This window comes from Nuphar pumila, chromosome 6 (genome assembly GCF_984573655.1).
Source record: "Nuphar pumila chromosome 6, dmNupPumi1.hap1.1, whole genome shotgun sequence".
Taxonomy (NCBI): Eukaryota; Viridiplantae; Streptophyta; class Magnoliopsida; order Nymphaeales; family Nymphaeaceae; genus Nuphar; species Nuphar pumila.
Genome location: NC_143254.1, coordinates 123,216,781 through 123,231,980, shown reverse-complemented (window position 1 = coordinate 123,231,980; position 15,200 = coordinate 123,216,781). Strand labels below are relative to the sequence as shown.

The 15,200-nt window shown below is 35.6% G+C and overlaps 1 protein-coding gene across 2 annotated transcripts in view; it reads right to left on the bottom strand.

Annotated features, from left to right (window-relative positions):
• Positions 1-14,656, bottom strand: part of LOC149836007 (uncharacterized) — a 40,340-nt gene extending 25,684 nt beyond the window's left edge. For both annotated transcript variants that reach the window (XM_090010751.1, XM_090010749.1), the window contains exons 1-2: positions 12,923-14,656; positions 12,232-12,449 (exon numbers count right to left, since the gene is read on the bottom strand). In XM_090010751.1, the coding sequence (XP_089866877.1) occupies positions 12,232-12,449; positions 12,923-14,252 (1,548 nt within the window). In that variant the 5' untranslated portion in view covers positions 14,253-14,656. The remainder of the gene's footprint in view (positions 1-12,231; positions 12,450-12,922) is intronic.
• Positions 14,657-15,200: the final 544 nt, after the last annotated feature.

The following is a 15,200-nucleotide window of genomic DNA, read 5'->3' as shown; positions in this document are numbered from 1 at the left end:
TAGAGCACTTAGACAAAGCTGATTCCTTCTTTTTTATTAAGCACCTTTATAGTAGTAATTAGAGAAGGCACACTTTTATTAGCCACAGTGTTAGGATGGTCTGCTTTCTAGGCATTGATCCAACTATAGACTCCATACTCCACCTCTCTGGCACAAACCAATAAAGAATCCTTTATCTTCCACCACAACACTGATGTTATGCTAAAAATGTCCTTGAAGTCTCTTGCATTCACTTCCAACTATCATCCACCATGACAGAAGCAGCCATCATTTCCAAATAAAGTTCCACTTCTTCATGCTTGCTCCAGACCGAAGAATGCAAAATTGTTGTTGATTTAAAAGGCATGTTTTAATTAAAAATAATATATAAACAAATGCTATATTAACAAATCACATATATGATATATCCATGATACTTGAAGAAAATGAAGAATAAGCTCTATTTTCTGAAAAGGGTACACTAAAGAAATTCTCAAGGTGTTAGAAAAAAAACATAGGGTGCCCTAAGTAAATGTAATGAAGTATGAATATTACAAGAACAAAGTGCAAAAACACATACAAGTCCAAGAGACAATTACAAAGGCACAATACAAGCACAAAAGTGCATAAGCAAAAGTCCACTATGGGACAATACAAAGAGCCAAGAAAGGGCAACACCAACAAGTAAAAGAATAGGATGTTATTAATAATATGCTTGAAAAGCATAGAAAATATAGGGGGGACCACCTCCCTTATTTATATACAACAAGTCATGAGGGAGGTCATTTGGAGCTCTCTTCATAGAGACGTCGGTCATATTTATGACCGTTGGGGCCCCAACGACTCTATGAAGTGGGGACCCCAATGGCATGGAAAAACAAAAAAAAATAATAAAAATAAGAAAAAGAAAATTATAATTGTTTCTAATCAACAGCTATAATTACATGTGAAAAGACTAAAATGCCCTTATTGGGCAAACTATTATAATATATATATATATATATATATATATATATATATATATATATATATATATATCTTTTAACACTCTCCCTTAAACTTACGGGGAAATGATCGAAAGTTTGCTAAGGAAAAACATAATCGAGGAGCAGAAAAAACTTTGGTGAATAAATCCGCTAGCTGGTACTTCGATGTGACATACGGCAATGTAATAGTTCTTTCAGATACTCATCACACACATAGTGACAATCCATCTCAATATATTTGGTTCGCTCATAGAAGGTGTGGTTGCTCGCAATGTAGATTGCACTCTTAATGTCACAACACAGATGATTACTCTCATATCATTGAGGATACTTTTAAGTCACACAAGCTCTATTGTTATCGTAGTCATTGCACGATATTCAGCTTCAATTGAGAATAATGATATTTTTTGTTACTTCTTGCATCTTCATGAAATCATAGTCACTTAAAAATACACAAAAACCGGTAGTTAAGACTCTATCATTGAGATTTTCACTCCAATCAACATCAGTATAAGCATATAAATCTAATGAAGAGAATGAGGATAGGAAAACCCTTTACAGTATTCTTGATGTATCTAACAATTCTCAAAACAACACTGTAAACACCCCAAATTTTCACCCTCTTCCAGTGTTTGTCCATTTCATAAGTCATTACAGATCATTGCATGTCATTGCATGTATTCAGCATAGCATTGCATGTCATTACATCTCATTTTCGAGATCCAGCACTCCTATTTCAAAACATTCAATCCAGATTTTAATTTTAAAGCTTTATTTCAAAATCAATTTCAAAACTTGGGTTTTTATTCAATACTCTGTCATTTTCCAACCCCAGGACTTTATATTTCGAAATATTTTCTCAAGGAAACAATCTGGATTCATTTCAAATTCAAATTTTAATCGATTTCAATTCACAGATGAGACCCATTGAGGTGGTGTCGCTTCTGAATTCCTTTATTAATCAAATTTCTCAAATTTTTGAAAGTTTCAGTCCGATCAGGACTCTGTCTCAGAGTCCTAATCCAGTCAGGAGTCTGTTTTGAAGTCTGATTTACTTCCATTTTCATTTATTTCCATTTGTTTTCAAAATTCAGGTCATTTTACAGAGTCCAGTTAGTTCATGACTCTATTTTAGAGTTCGGTCGAGTTAGGAGTCTAACCCTGACTGTGTTTTCTGACTTATTTCATCATTTCTTGATAAAATCTTTTGAAAATTCTTTCATTTGGCTTTTAAAATCTAAAATCTCAGAGTCCTAAGAGTTCAGGACTCTAACTCGGAGTTCCAGTTCGCTTGAGACCCTATTTTCAAAGATCTTGAATTTCAAATGTCGATTTTAACCCTTTTTCAAAGCCATTTTCAGTGTTTATTTCAAAATTTCTAAAACTCGATGTGGGCCCACTCAGTTGGCACCATATCCAGAGGAATTCTAACTCAGTTAGGATCCTATACCATTTCAAAAATTTCAATTTCAAAGTTTGCTTTTGAAAAGCTTTTGAAAACTCCTTCAATTTCAAGTTTTAAAATCATCTTTTTGTAAAAACTCAAGTAGGGCCCACTCGGGGTGGCGCCATATTCGAGTCAGTCAGGGCTAGACTAGGGTTAGTGGATGTCTTGGTTAGTGTTAGAGGTTTGGAAGAGTCAAAACCATTTTGAAAAACTCATTTTTTGAAAATTAGTTTTTAAAACTAGTGTTTTTAAAGGTTTTTAAAGGAGTTTTAAAAACCCAATGTGAGAAAATGCCAAGTGGCACTACATTTGGGGGTTTTCTAGGATAGGCTAGGGGTTAATTAGGAATTATTTAGGATAATTTAGACTAGGGGTAGATAGGTAACTCCACCCCAAAATCGCCCCCCTTAGAAGAGTCCAAATTTTCCAAAATTCCAAAATTTTTAACCTAAAAAATTTTCTATAAAAAGCCCCCATAGGGGGGGACAATTTTTCCATCTCTCCTCTTGGAACTTCTTGGAGCTTCTCTCTCCTCTCCAGCCCTTCCTCCATTGCAGCAACCTCAAAGTAACTATTTTCTCTAATTTTTAGTTTTTATTTAATGTTTTTTATTGTTTTAAACATGATTTAGTCATTGGTACCATCATCTTCATGGATTAAACCATGGATTCAACCTCAAGAACCATCAAGAATCAGCAAGAACAATCCAAGAAGGTGATCTAACCCTGTTTTGGATGATTTACAGAGATTTTAATCCATTAGAAGTGATTTTAATATGATTCTTTGCATTATTAACCAATAAAATATATGATTTACCCTTTTTAATGGGTTAAATCTATGTTTTAAAGGTAATATCAAATTTCAGCCATTGATTCCCTGTTTTTATTTTATTTTCATGGTTTATTTATGTTTATTTTACGTTCTATAGCATAGAAATAAGTTTTATTTACTGTTTTATGGTTTATTTTATCTATTTACATTAGTTAATGCATGGTTTTTCAAGTTTCTTAAATTTCTGTGTGTTTTAGGTTTAGAACAGTAAAGATAATGTTATTTCGGATTGAAGCACTCATTGTTTATTTCTGATTTTTTTATATGTGATGCATGCATATGTTATTGAGTTACTGTAAAAAAATCAGAGGTTTTGGACCTCGGGAACCCTGTCAAAAAAATCAGACATCAAATCGGGTTTTTAAAGCTTTAAAATCGTGGTTAAAATCAAGAAGGTAACTTGCTGTGATGATATTTCTCTCATCTTATATCCGATTTTAGATCTGTAAAGTGCTATGGATTCACATTGAATAGATCTGTCTTCTGTGAATTTTTCGGATTTTTTTACCACTGTTTAGTATTTTTCCCTTTTCAGAGAATCTGTTGTTAAATTTAAAACTAGTTAGGGTTTACCAAAACCCTAATCAGACTTGTGTTAGTCATAAATCCCAAACCACAGATCCGATTTTAGATCTGTAAAAAGTGAGTATTGTTATTTTTCTGTCTACTGTTCACCGCTAAAATTTCAGAGATTTTTGTTTAGGATTGTTATTTATGTCTGTATTTTCAATCTGGAATAGCCGTTTTAATCCCTGTTAAGAGTGAAATATGTTAGCTCAGATTGCCGGAAGGGTTTCTCCCTAACCGGAGATGCTTTTTCCGATCTGTAAATTGGGAAATCTCTGTTTTTCTTCCTAGTTAGTCTCTGTAAAATTTCATAAATTTCCATGGAGATTTGACCCCTGGTTCAGGCCTTGGACGGAGACTGGTTGGTGAATTAGGTCAAAAATAGCATATTTTTAGGGTTTAATGCAATTTTCGGATTAATTTAATGTCAAAAAATTATTTTTATAATTCCAATTCGACATTAGGGTTATAACAAGTGCAGGTACCAATTTTTATGGATTTTGGAATCCATTTGATGGCTGAATTAAGCAAATTGCAAAACCGGGTTCCTGAAAGATCCAAAAACACTGCTAAAATCACAGTTTTTGTGATATTATTGGATTTTCGTGCATAAGCATATATTTTTAGGGTTTAATCATGTTCATAATCATGTTAGGATGCTTTAGGTTTAATTTGATGCTCATTTGATTTCATTTAGTGCATAAAACCTAAGTTTTTACCAAAATCTATTTCAGAAAACCCTGATTTCAAGGCCATAGTCTTGCTATCAGGGGCAATTTGGTCATTTGACCTAAATTTCGAAATCCCTAACCCTAATTTCATATTTTTAATCATGTCATAGATATTTGGTTTTAGTTTATTCCATTCAAATTTCAAAACTTGCATTTTATCAAAATATCTTTTTAAAAACCCTAATTTCAAGGCCATAGTCTTGTTATTAGGGGTATTTTGGTCATTTGGACCCCAATTTCGAAATTTCATATCTTATCTTCCTTATTTATTCAATTTTATTTCATATTTTATCATTTTGATTTAAGGGAATCATGGCAAAAAGGCTTATATCTAGCAAAATCCAACAATTTCTTGATATTGTAGGATAAATCTAGAAAAGCCAACATATTTTCATTAACAAGTTTTCTAATTTTGCAGGTACATTGAAGACTTTATTTTTCATGTATTTAAATTTTAATAGTGATGTAACTTGTAATTAAACTTTGGAATAAGAATTTACATTTCCTGCTTAGCTTAGGTTGCATTGCATATAGTTTATTTTTATAATGTTAATGTGTGATGGATGATGATTCATGCATATTTTTATAAATTCACTATGGTCTACACGAATGGCACATGCACTAGCTTCTATGAAGTTTATAAACTTGGTAAAATTTGTATTTATGGCCATAGTCAGAATACGAATGATACTTAGATTTATGATCTTCACATTAGCCACATTCAGCCTACACTCTTAGGCTAACTTCAAAAATGCACTGCATTTCTCAAAATACAAAAAGTATTTCTCAATTCCTCAAAATCATATTCATTCATTTCATGCATTTGCCAATTCCAATTCAAATTTTAATTCAAAGAAGTTCATTTTCTCAAAATTTGCTAAGTCATATGGAGAAATCGATTTTCTCAGAATATGAAAATCTCAAAGTATATTTCAAGTATTTCCCAAGTTCCAAATTCAAATTTTCTAAGTTAGAATTTCAATTTCCAAGTTTGAATTCAGAGAAACCAAGTCTCTCAGAGTCGATTTTCACCAAATGTCAAGGATTTCTCAAAATCGATTTTTATTTCTCTCAGAAGTATATTTCAAATCCCAATTCACGATTTTCCATGTGATACTTATTCTAAATATTTCAATCATTCAAAGCAAACATCATGTTTTCAAAATGTGCATTTTCTGAAAATTCATAGCACATGCCTGATTCTATGTGCATTTAGAAATTAGAATATGATTTAGACAAGTTGAATAGAGTAGAGCATAAGATTGATCCTTGGTTCAATTACCCCTGTTAAAGGTGGCAGGAACGATTGAACCTCGTACCGACAGGCGAGTCCCATTCTACGGAATTTTCCCGCATTTTAAAACGGAGGCGAGTTATTTTCAAAAACTTTTTCAAAGGTCAGTTTGATTTGCAAAAGTAAAATTTTGCGATGATAACAAACACTCATTTGCATAGTAGTGAAAGCATGGTGAAACAGGTTGACCAAGTGAACTGCATGAGCTATGCGACCTAACGAGTTGACAGCAAGGTGCAGGATCTTCAAGTAGAGTCTCATCTTCCAGCCTCAATTTAGAGCATTAATCACTTCTGGGGTTTCTATCTTCTTATCATATGTAATGTCAGACTTAATACAAATATCAGCAGTAAGTTTTATTTGAAAAAGAATGTACCCTCAGGAAGAGTATGCAACTTCAATACTTAAAAAATATCTTTAAAAACCTAAATCAAACATATCAAAATTTTCTTTTAAAATATTTTTAATATCACTAATTCTCTGTTTGTCACTTGCAGTGATAATCATATCATCTACATAAAGTAAGAATAACAACCTTAGAACTTATATTTTTAATAAAAAAAAAGCAATGTCAGTATAGGAAGAATGAAAACTTAAATGAGTCATTACATTACTAAATTTATCATGCCAAGCTTTAAGAGCTTGTTTTAGATAATACAAAGTTTTTTTTAAGTTTAACGATTTTACCTTTTTCAATACAAAACCCCGATAGAGGATCCATATAAACCTCCTCATTTAATTCACCATTTAGAAAAGTATTTTTCATATCTAATTGGTATATGAGTCATTTTTAAATAAATGCAACGGTTATGAGTGTCCTAACACTATTCATTCTAGCTACTGGGGCAAATGTTTCTTCATACTCAATTTCATATTCTTGAGAGTACCCATTAGCCACTAACCTAGCTTTATATCATTCTAGAGTCTTATCACTATTGGTTTTAACCTTAAAAACCCATCTACATCATATAGATTTCTTCCCTGCGAGTAATGAAGTTATTTATCATGTTTTAGCATTTTCAAGAGCTTTAAGTTCTATATTCATTGCTTCAGCCCATTGTAGAAGATTTTTTGCTTCATTATAATGTGATGGTTCATTATAGGAATGCAATGCTATTAGGCATGACCTATATTTTGATGTCAATGTGTCATAAGATACAAACCTACTTGGTGGGTTAGAGACCCACTTGGATCTTCTAAGAAAGGTTTCTTCTAACAACGAATTTTGTGAATATTTTTCTAAAGCATTTATAGGATTCCTTTGCTCACACCGGGTATATATTTGTATGAGTTTATTAACAATATCATTATTTCTTATAGATGATTCCACGTTCTCATCAATTGAATGCACATTATCATCACTATTTTCATTATGATTCAAGGTATTGTGTCACCGATATCATTCAAAGAATCATCACAAGAAGTCAACTCTTCTTATGACAATAGATCAAATAGAAAAGTATAATCTACTGCATTATTTTTCTTGGTTCTCTCAAAACCATTTTCATTTTCTAAAGAGGTTACATCTTTAAAAACATATATTTTATTATATCCTTTTTGGTTTTCTCCATAACCCATGAATATATATTTAACGACTTTCAGAGACAATTTATCTCTTTTATGTAAGAGTACAAAACACTTACAACCAAAAATTCACAACTGCTTGCAATCAGGTGTTCTTTTAAATAATTTATCATAAGGAGATGCATTTTGCAAGGAAGATGAGGTCATTCTATTTATGAAGTATGTTGATGTTAGAGCGGCCTCGGCCCAAAAACTTTTTAGAATATCTTCAGAAACAAGTAGTGTCCTAGTGGTTTCTATAATATATCTATGTTTTCTTTTGGCTAATCCATTTTGTTGGAGAGTTTTAGGGCATGACTTTTGGTGACAATTTTCGTTTTGTTCTAGATAATTTTGAAACTCTTTTGATAAGTATTCACCACCAGAATCGGATCTAAGAATAGAAATGTTGCTTTGAAATTGATTTTTGACAATCATATAAAATTTCTTAAAGAAAGAAAACACATCGGATTTGAAGTTAAAGAAATAGATTTATACATATCTAGTGAAATCATCAATAAAGGTAACATAATATGAATATCCTCGTTTTGATATAATGGGAGAAGGTCATCAAACATCCCAATACACTAATCCAAAAGGTATCTTAGATACAAAAGTTCTATTAGAAAAAAAAATGGATTTCATCTTTTCAAAGATACAATCTTTGCAAACTAAATCGTTTTCATTACAATTTTTTTTCCCAAAAGAAAGAAGATACATCTTTGAGTAGTTTGGGTTAAGTCTTTTATGTCAAGTTTCAATATCCTTACCTTAGACATAATTATAAAAAAAAATTGAAGGAAGATTTAGATGATTCATGAAGTAGACATCTATCCTCCTATGGCCTTGCCCAATCTGCTTATTGGACTGGAGATCCAGCACAGAGCAACCCTTAGATGAGAAAGAGATTTCACATGCTTGATCAAAAATTTGTGAAACAAAAAGGAGGTTTAAATTTAGTTAAGAAACAATCCTAACTTTTGGCACAAAAAAACTTTGAGAAGAATTTAAAGTTGTAATACTTTTAATTTGCAAAGATGTTTCAGCGATAGTTGAAACATAGAAAGCTTTTAAGTTAGTGCATAAATCGAATAGACAATTCCCACGAGGTGTCATATGAAAGGAGGCCCTTGAATCAAAGATCCAAGAAAACATACCTCGAGTAGAAGATGAGGCTATCGCGGCACCTGATGTAGATAGAGATTTGAGTAACAGTTGAAGGGTCTTCGATAATTGAGCAAGTGAAAATGAATTTCTTCCTTTGATTGGTTCTTTCTTCCTTGGTGTGGTTTCTTCAACGGAAGCCACTTTGTTCTTGGGGGTATCATATAACTTGGGACAATTGGGTCGTATATGACCCGGTTCATGACAATGATGACAAATAGCCTTCTTGTAGCCACCATTATAGTTATTTTGTTTCCCAAAGTGTGGAGGCTTGCAAGTTTTCACATGATTGTCGGGTTTGGACACTGTCAACACTTCGATCTCCTCCTTTTATCATACCAAGACGAGTCTCTTGGCATATTTCGGCAACGTCTTCCAAAAAAAAGGCTTAGATCTATGAAGAAAATAAGATCTAATTTGTTCATATTCGGGCCTAAGCTCATGTAAGAATTTTAAAAAAATATTTTTTTTATTTGCTCCATTCTTAGTTCAATATCTTCACTAGCGACCCACTTGGGTTCAAGAAGAGATAATTCATCCCATAAAGGACCAAGAGTACTAAAGTAATCATGGGCACTCATATCCCCTTATTTGATGGTACATATTTTTTCTTGTAGAAATAATTGTCTTACAAGGTCTTTTTGTGTATACATACCTTTTATAAAAAACTCATGTCTCATTAGTCTTGCGGAACTTAGCAATGTTGGCACATATTTTGAGTTCTATAGTGTTCATAAACCATGAAAAAAAATTGCATGTTTATTTTCCCAATCTTTTATCTTGGATTGATGGTCTTCAATGGCCTTTATGTGAGCATTTACTTCTAAAGCATTTTATTGACCTCCTTCCAACTCAATGAGTTTGAATTGAGGTTCCAGAATAGAATCCATCACATATCCCCAAAGCTTCTTGCCTTTGAAGTTATTTTTCATAGCAGATGCCCACATCATGTAGTTGATACCATTCAATTTGAAAGAGAGAACAAGTTTTTGCTCACTTTCCATTTTGGCTTAATAGAAGAGGGAAGAAAGATTACGAAAGAACACGCAAGAGCTCCTTCACTTCAGTTACCGCAAGCACCACGATCCCCGAATCACGATCTTTCAATGATCATTTTTTAAGAGACCAAGAGTACTATGACTCTGGTACCATGTAATGAAGTATGCGGAATTACAATAACAAATTACAAAAGCACATACAAGTCCAAGAGTAAACAATTACAAAGGTGCAATACAAGCACAAAAGAGCATAAGCAAAAGTCTATTATAGGACAATATAAAGAGCCAAAAAAGGGCAACACCAACAAGTAAAAGAATAGGATGTTATTAATAATATGCTTGAAAAGCATAGAAAATATAGGGGGAACATCTCTCCTATTTATATAGAACAAGCCATGATAAAGGCCATTGGGAGCTCCCTTCATAGAGACGTTGGGGAGCTCCCAACGGTCATATTTATGACCGTTGGGGCACCACCGACTCTATGGAGTGGGGCCCCCAATAGCATGGAAAAACAAAAAAGAAAATAATAAAAATAAGAAAAAGAAAAATATAATTGTTTTTAAAAAACAACTATAATTACATGTGAAAAGACTAAAATGCCCCTATCAGGCAAACTATTACAATACATATTTTTATATATGAATATGTATATATATACATAAACAAAAACAACAACTACGCCTTCATCCCAAAACAATTGGGGTCGGCGATATGAACCAAAAAAGAAATTCATTTTGGGTCTTCCATATGAATCCTTCTCCTCCAATCATTTCTATCCAATGCCATGTCCTCGGTGAGGTTCAAAGCATTCATATCCTTTCCTATCATCTCCAGCCAAGTCTTCTTAGGCCTACCCCGACCTCTTTTAACTAATATATTTTCCCATTTCTCCATCCTTCTAACTGGAGCATCATTAGGCCTTCGCCTAATATGTCCAAACCACCGTAAACGATTCTCTCTCATCTTATTTTCAATGGGTGCAATGCCTACCTTCTTACGTATCTCCTCGTTCCGAATCTTATCTTTTATTGTATTTCCACGCATCCATCTAAGCATCAGCATCTCAGCTACACTCATTTTTTGAATATGATGTCTCTTGGCAGCCCAACATTCCGTACCATATAGTAAAGCGGGCCTAATAGTCGTCCTATAAAACTTTCCCTTTAACCGCAGTGGCATTCTACGATCGCACAGCACTCCAGTTGCACTTTTTCATTTCATCCACCCAACCTTTATCCTATGATTTACATCTCCATCAATTTCTCCATACTTTTGAATGATGGATCCCAAATATTTGAAATAATCATTCACCGGTATTTCTTGCTCATCAAGCTTCACTACACTCCCATCACTACTTCGTTGCTTACTAAACCGACATTCCATATATTCAGTCTTACTCTTACTCAACTTAAAACCTCTAGCTTCCAATGTCTGTCTCCATAGTTCTAACTTAGCATTAACCCCAGCTCTAGACTCATCAATCAAAACAATATCATCAGCAAACAACATACACCACGGTACATTTTCTTGAATTGATCTCGTAAGCTCATCCATCACTATCGCAAATAGGAAAGGGCTTAAAGCAGATCCTTGATGTAACCCAACCGTTATCAGAAAATTGGTTGTCACCCTTCCACAAGTGCGGACATTGGTTACTACTCCTTCATACATATCTTTAATTATGCTAATGTACTTGAGAGAAACATCTTTCTTCATCATTGTCCACCAGAGAACGTCCCTAGGTACTCTATTGTATGCCTTCTCCAAATCAATAAAAACCATATGCAAATCTTTATTCCTCTCTATATATCTTTCAATAAGTTGTCTAAGGAGATGTATAGCTTCCATAGTTGATCTTCCAGGCATAAAACCAAATTGATTCTCCGATATCATGACAATCTTCCTCAACCTAGACTCAATCACCCTCTCCCAAAGTATATATATACATACATATATATTTTAACAGTATCTACTCTTTGAATTTTCTTTAAGTACATTAATGAGAGAACTCCCAAAAGTTTAGAAAAAGAAAAGGTAAGAAAGCTGTAAGTTCCAAGACTGTATACTGTGAGGAATCATTTGGCTGTCCAAAGAGTTTATAAAAGTTAAGTCCAACTCTAAAAGAATCCCTGATTTGGAGACCAAATAACACCACGAGCATCATTTATTTGTTCAAAAACTTAACTTTTTCAAATACAATTATTGCACATGTTGAATCAGTAACTCCAAAACCACCAAACAAATTAAATGTTTCTTAAGGACCTTTTACTCTCCATATTACATATTATACGTTCCCCATTAAAAAGGCATACTAACCAAGAAAAAGTATATCATGATAAATCATAATGACAAGGCATACCAATATCAGGGATGAAGATCTTCAAAGGAAATATCAAGATCAGGCAAAAGTCAATCAAAATTTACAAAAGAAAATAAAAACATCATCAATATGAAAGTCCTCTAGAGTCATCCAAAGCAAACATAAACTAAAATATTATAAGAATCAGTTAGCTGCATTAAGCCCTTTCTCTGAGTTTACAGTTTGATAACTAAATTTATCATAGACACAAATAAACCCATTCCAAGCCATACAAACCATGTGAATAGAGGAAATACCAATTGGGGATTGAGTAAAATTACTTTGATCAATATAAATTGCATATCATACCTTGACTTCCTCAAATAGCTTCTTCTCCCAAATATAAAGCTTCTCCAAAGTCGTTGATAGTTTAAGTGAACTCAACCATGTAACTTCTTCAAAATCCAAAAGACCTTGTGAAGGCTCCTCCACAGAAGATGGAAGCTGGGCATTTTTCATTTTAGATGTGGATGGGTGTGAAGATAAGATCAACGGAGGAGCAATTGCACCAAACATCCGCACTGACGCTGGGAGTGCAACGAAGGGAAGTTTCAAAAAACACAAGAAATGTCAGGTCCATCAACATTGACAGCACATGCAATTTAATTTATTAAAAAGCCAGTTTAAAACATCTGTCTTTACTGATTGCCAGAATGTAAGTGTTGCACGTCTCACCTCATCTACAAGCAAAGCAGCAGTATCTAAGCTAAAATTGCAAAACATGAAACATCAATGAGACAGATATGGTTCTCCCATTTTTAGTTAAATGTCCATTGCCATGGAGATCAATGGGCAAAGATACTGAAAGGGGATGTATAAAAGGATATAGAGATTCAACCAAAGGGCTGCTCAAGGACTCACCAAACTTAAAGAGCTCAATGTAGAAGAAAATAAGACAACCAAAGTACAGAAACGGTTTGGTAACAGAAAAAAAAATCATCGTTTCAAAAGCACCAATTTTCAGGAACGGGCTGGTCTTGCGGGAGCAGGATAAACTAACCTTTGTACACAGCATTTTTGTGGCGATATGGCAGCTTCCCCACCTCAAGAATCACCGACACCTCATGGCCAGAATCCGAGGCCCTGTCAAACAGAATCTTTATCTGCTTCCCTGCTTCAAATGCATCATGAGGTCCCGAGAACTCCGCAGCATTGCTCCGTTCCACCGGCTCATCATTCTCAATCACGGTCCTGTCTACTAACTCCCCTCCATCGTCTTCTGCATACTCTGCAGATGCGGTAGATCTTCCCTGGTAGACTGCCTCCCGACTAGCACCACCCTTCTCCTCCTCCCGCAAAACCGAATCTTCGCCTTGGAATTGAACATTCTTCTGGTAGTACCAACCAGGATGACCCCCAAAACCGTCTGAAAACTTCTGGTCTCCATGAATTTCCTTCACAGCCTCATGTTGGTTCTCGTCTTCCAGATCAGGGATCCCCTCTTCTTCCCTAACCTCCCGAGAATCCCGACTCCCACCATCACTATACGTTCCCGACATAGGGGGAGGGTAGAATCCATCATAAGAATCAAAGGGGTTCAGGAAATCCCATGTCGAATTCCTCGGTGGAGGGGGAGGAGGCGGTAGCGACCGGTTCTGCTCATATGGATATGAAGACGAGGACGCTCCTGCTGCATACCCGGCCGAAGGAGGTTTTGGTGGGGACGAAGAGGAAGCGTCACCACCGCCGCCAAAGAAACCGGCAAAACCCAAATTGCTCGAGTAATTGGCGTAGGAATGACCCCACTGGACCTTCTCCGGCGACTGCGGCCGCTCCTCGTAGGCCACCGACTTCATCGGCATCGAACGCATGAAGTACTGGTTCATCACTGAATATGGTGTAGGGATTCCACCATAACCATCCATCAAGGGGTCACGGTACACGGCCGGGGGTGGCGGGGAGTCGCTCTGGAGATGGTGGTGGTCCTCATCGTGGAAACGGTCGTTGTCGTCATCGTGGAGATGGAGGTGGTCGTCGGAGATGGAGTCGTCATCGGAATCGAAATGCAAATGGTGGTTGGAGTCCGACCGAGCGTGCGAGCCGCCGCTCCTGGGAGGCGAGGCGGCCGGAGACTTCGATTTGGGGAGAGGAACGGGGTCGGATTTCCGGTGCGGTGGGAGGGTGAGCACCGGCGAGGCCATGGCCGGGGCGTGGTCGGAGTCGAGGAAGGCCTCGAGGGCGGCCCCGACCTCACGGAGGGATCGGATGTAGTTGAGGTGCGCGGCGGAGAGGAGGTACCGCTGATGCACGGCCTCTTCGATCAAGCGCGTCCGCTCTCTGCAGAATGACACCACGGGAAGGTCGTCGACCTTCGACACCGCGCAACCCATTGCCGGAAAGCCCCGAAATTCCGGTCTTCTGATGCCCCGACCGCGCAATTCAACCCCTGAAATCACATGGGTAGTCCCCAAAACCCTTCTCCAAGGCACAAACTCACCTTATCTACAATGCCCACAACGCTGTTCTTCTTCTTATTCCACTTCTTTCTTCCTCTTCACTAGGTGCCGTCCTTCTGCGGGGCTCGAAGAACATGACCGCCACCAGAATCTCCGGTTCGAGTGAAATTGAGAATTTTGGAGTGGGGGAAAAAGTTAGTGAGGGGTTAATGCAGGTTCAGTAGAGAGAGAGAGAGGTGGTGCTGCTAGTGTCAGAGTCGGAAGAGAGGCATCCTCTAGAGAGAGAAAACAGTGGGAGAATCTTGACAGCGTGATGAAACCCTGTCGTCTCTACGCATTCTCTCTCTCTCTCTCTCTCTCTCTCTCTCTCTCTCTCTATATATATATATATATATATATATATATATATGTATTTAATTACCAAATATGTAAAACTAGTAGGAACTTAAATTTTTATAGGTTTTCTGCAAATCTAACCTACAGATGCATTCGGCATGGCTCATTTGCTTGAAATCAATTATTAGATAATAAAAATATATGATTTTGTATGTTTGAATATTTACAAAAATTCTGAATCATTGATTTTCATACACCGTAATCGGATGATCTAAGAGTTTGTTTTTATAAAACCAAACATCCAGACATACAGTAAAATTTTAGAAAAAAACTTATAAAAATCTCTGTGCAATGAAATTTTAGAAAAAACTTATAAAAATCTCTATGCATACTGGTTTACATATTTCAATTACTCTTGATTTAAATAGTAAGTTTTGGTAATAGGATAAGTAAGACTATAAAATATTGGGATTTTCAAAATTGATTAAAGAAGGATTATAGAAATATTAAGAAAGAGAAGGTATACGATGGTTCATCTAACACCTT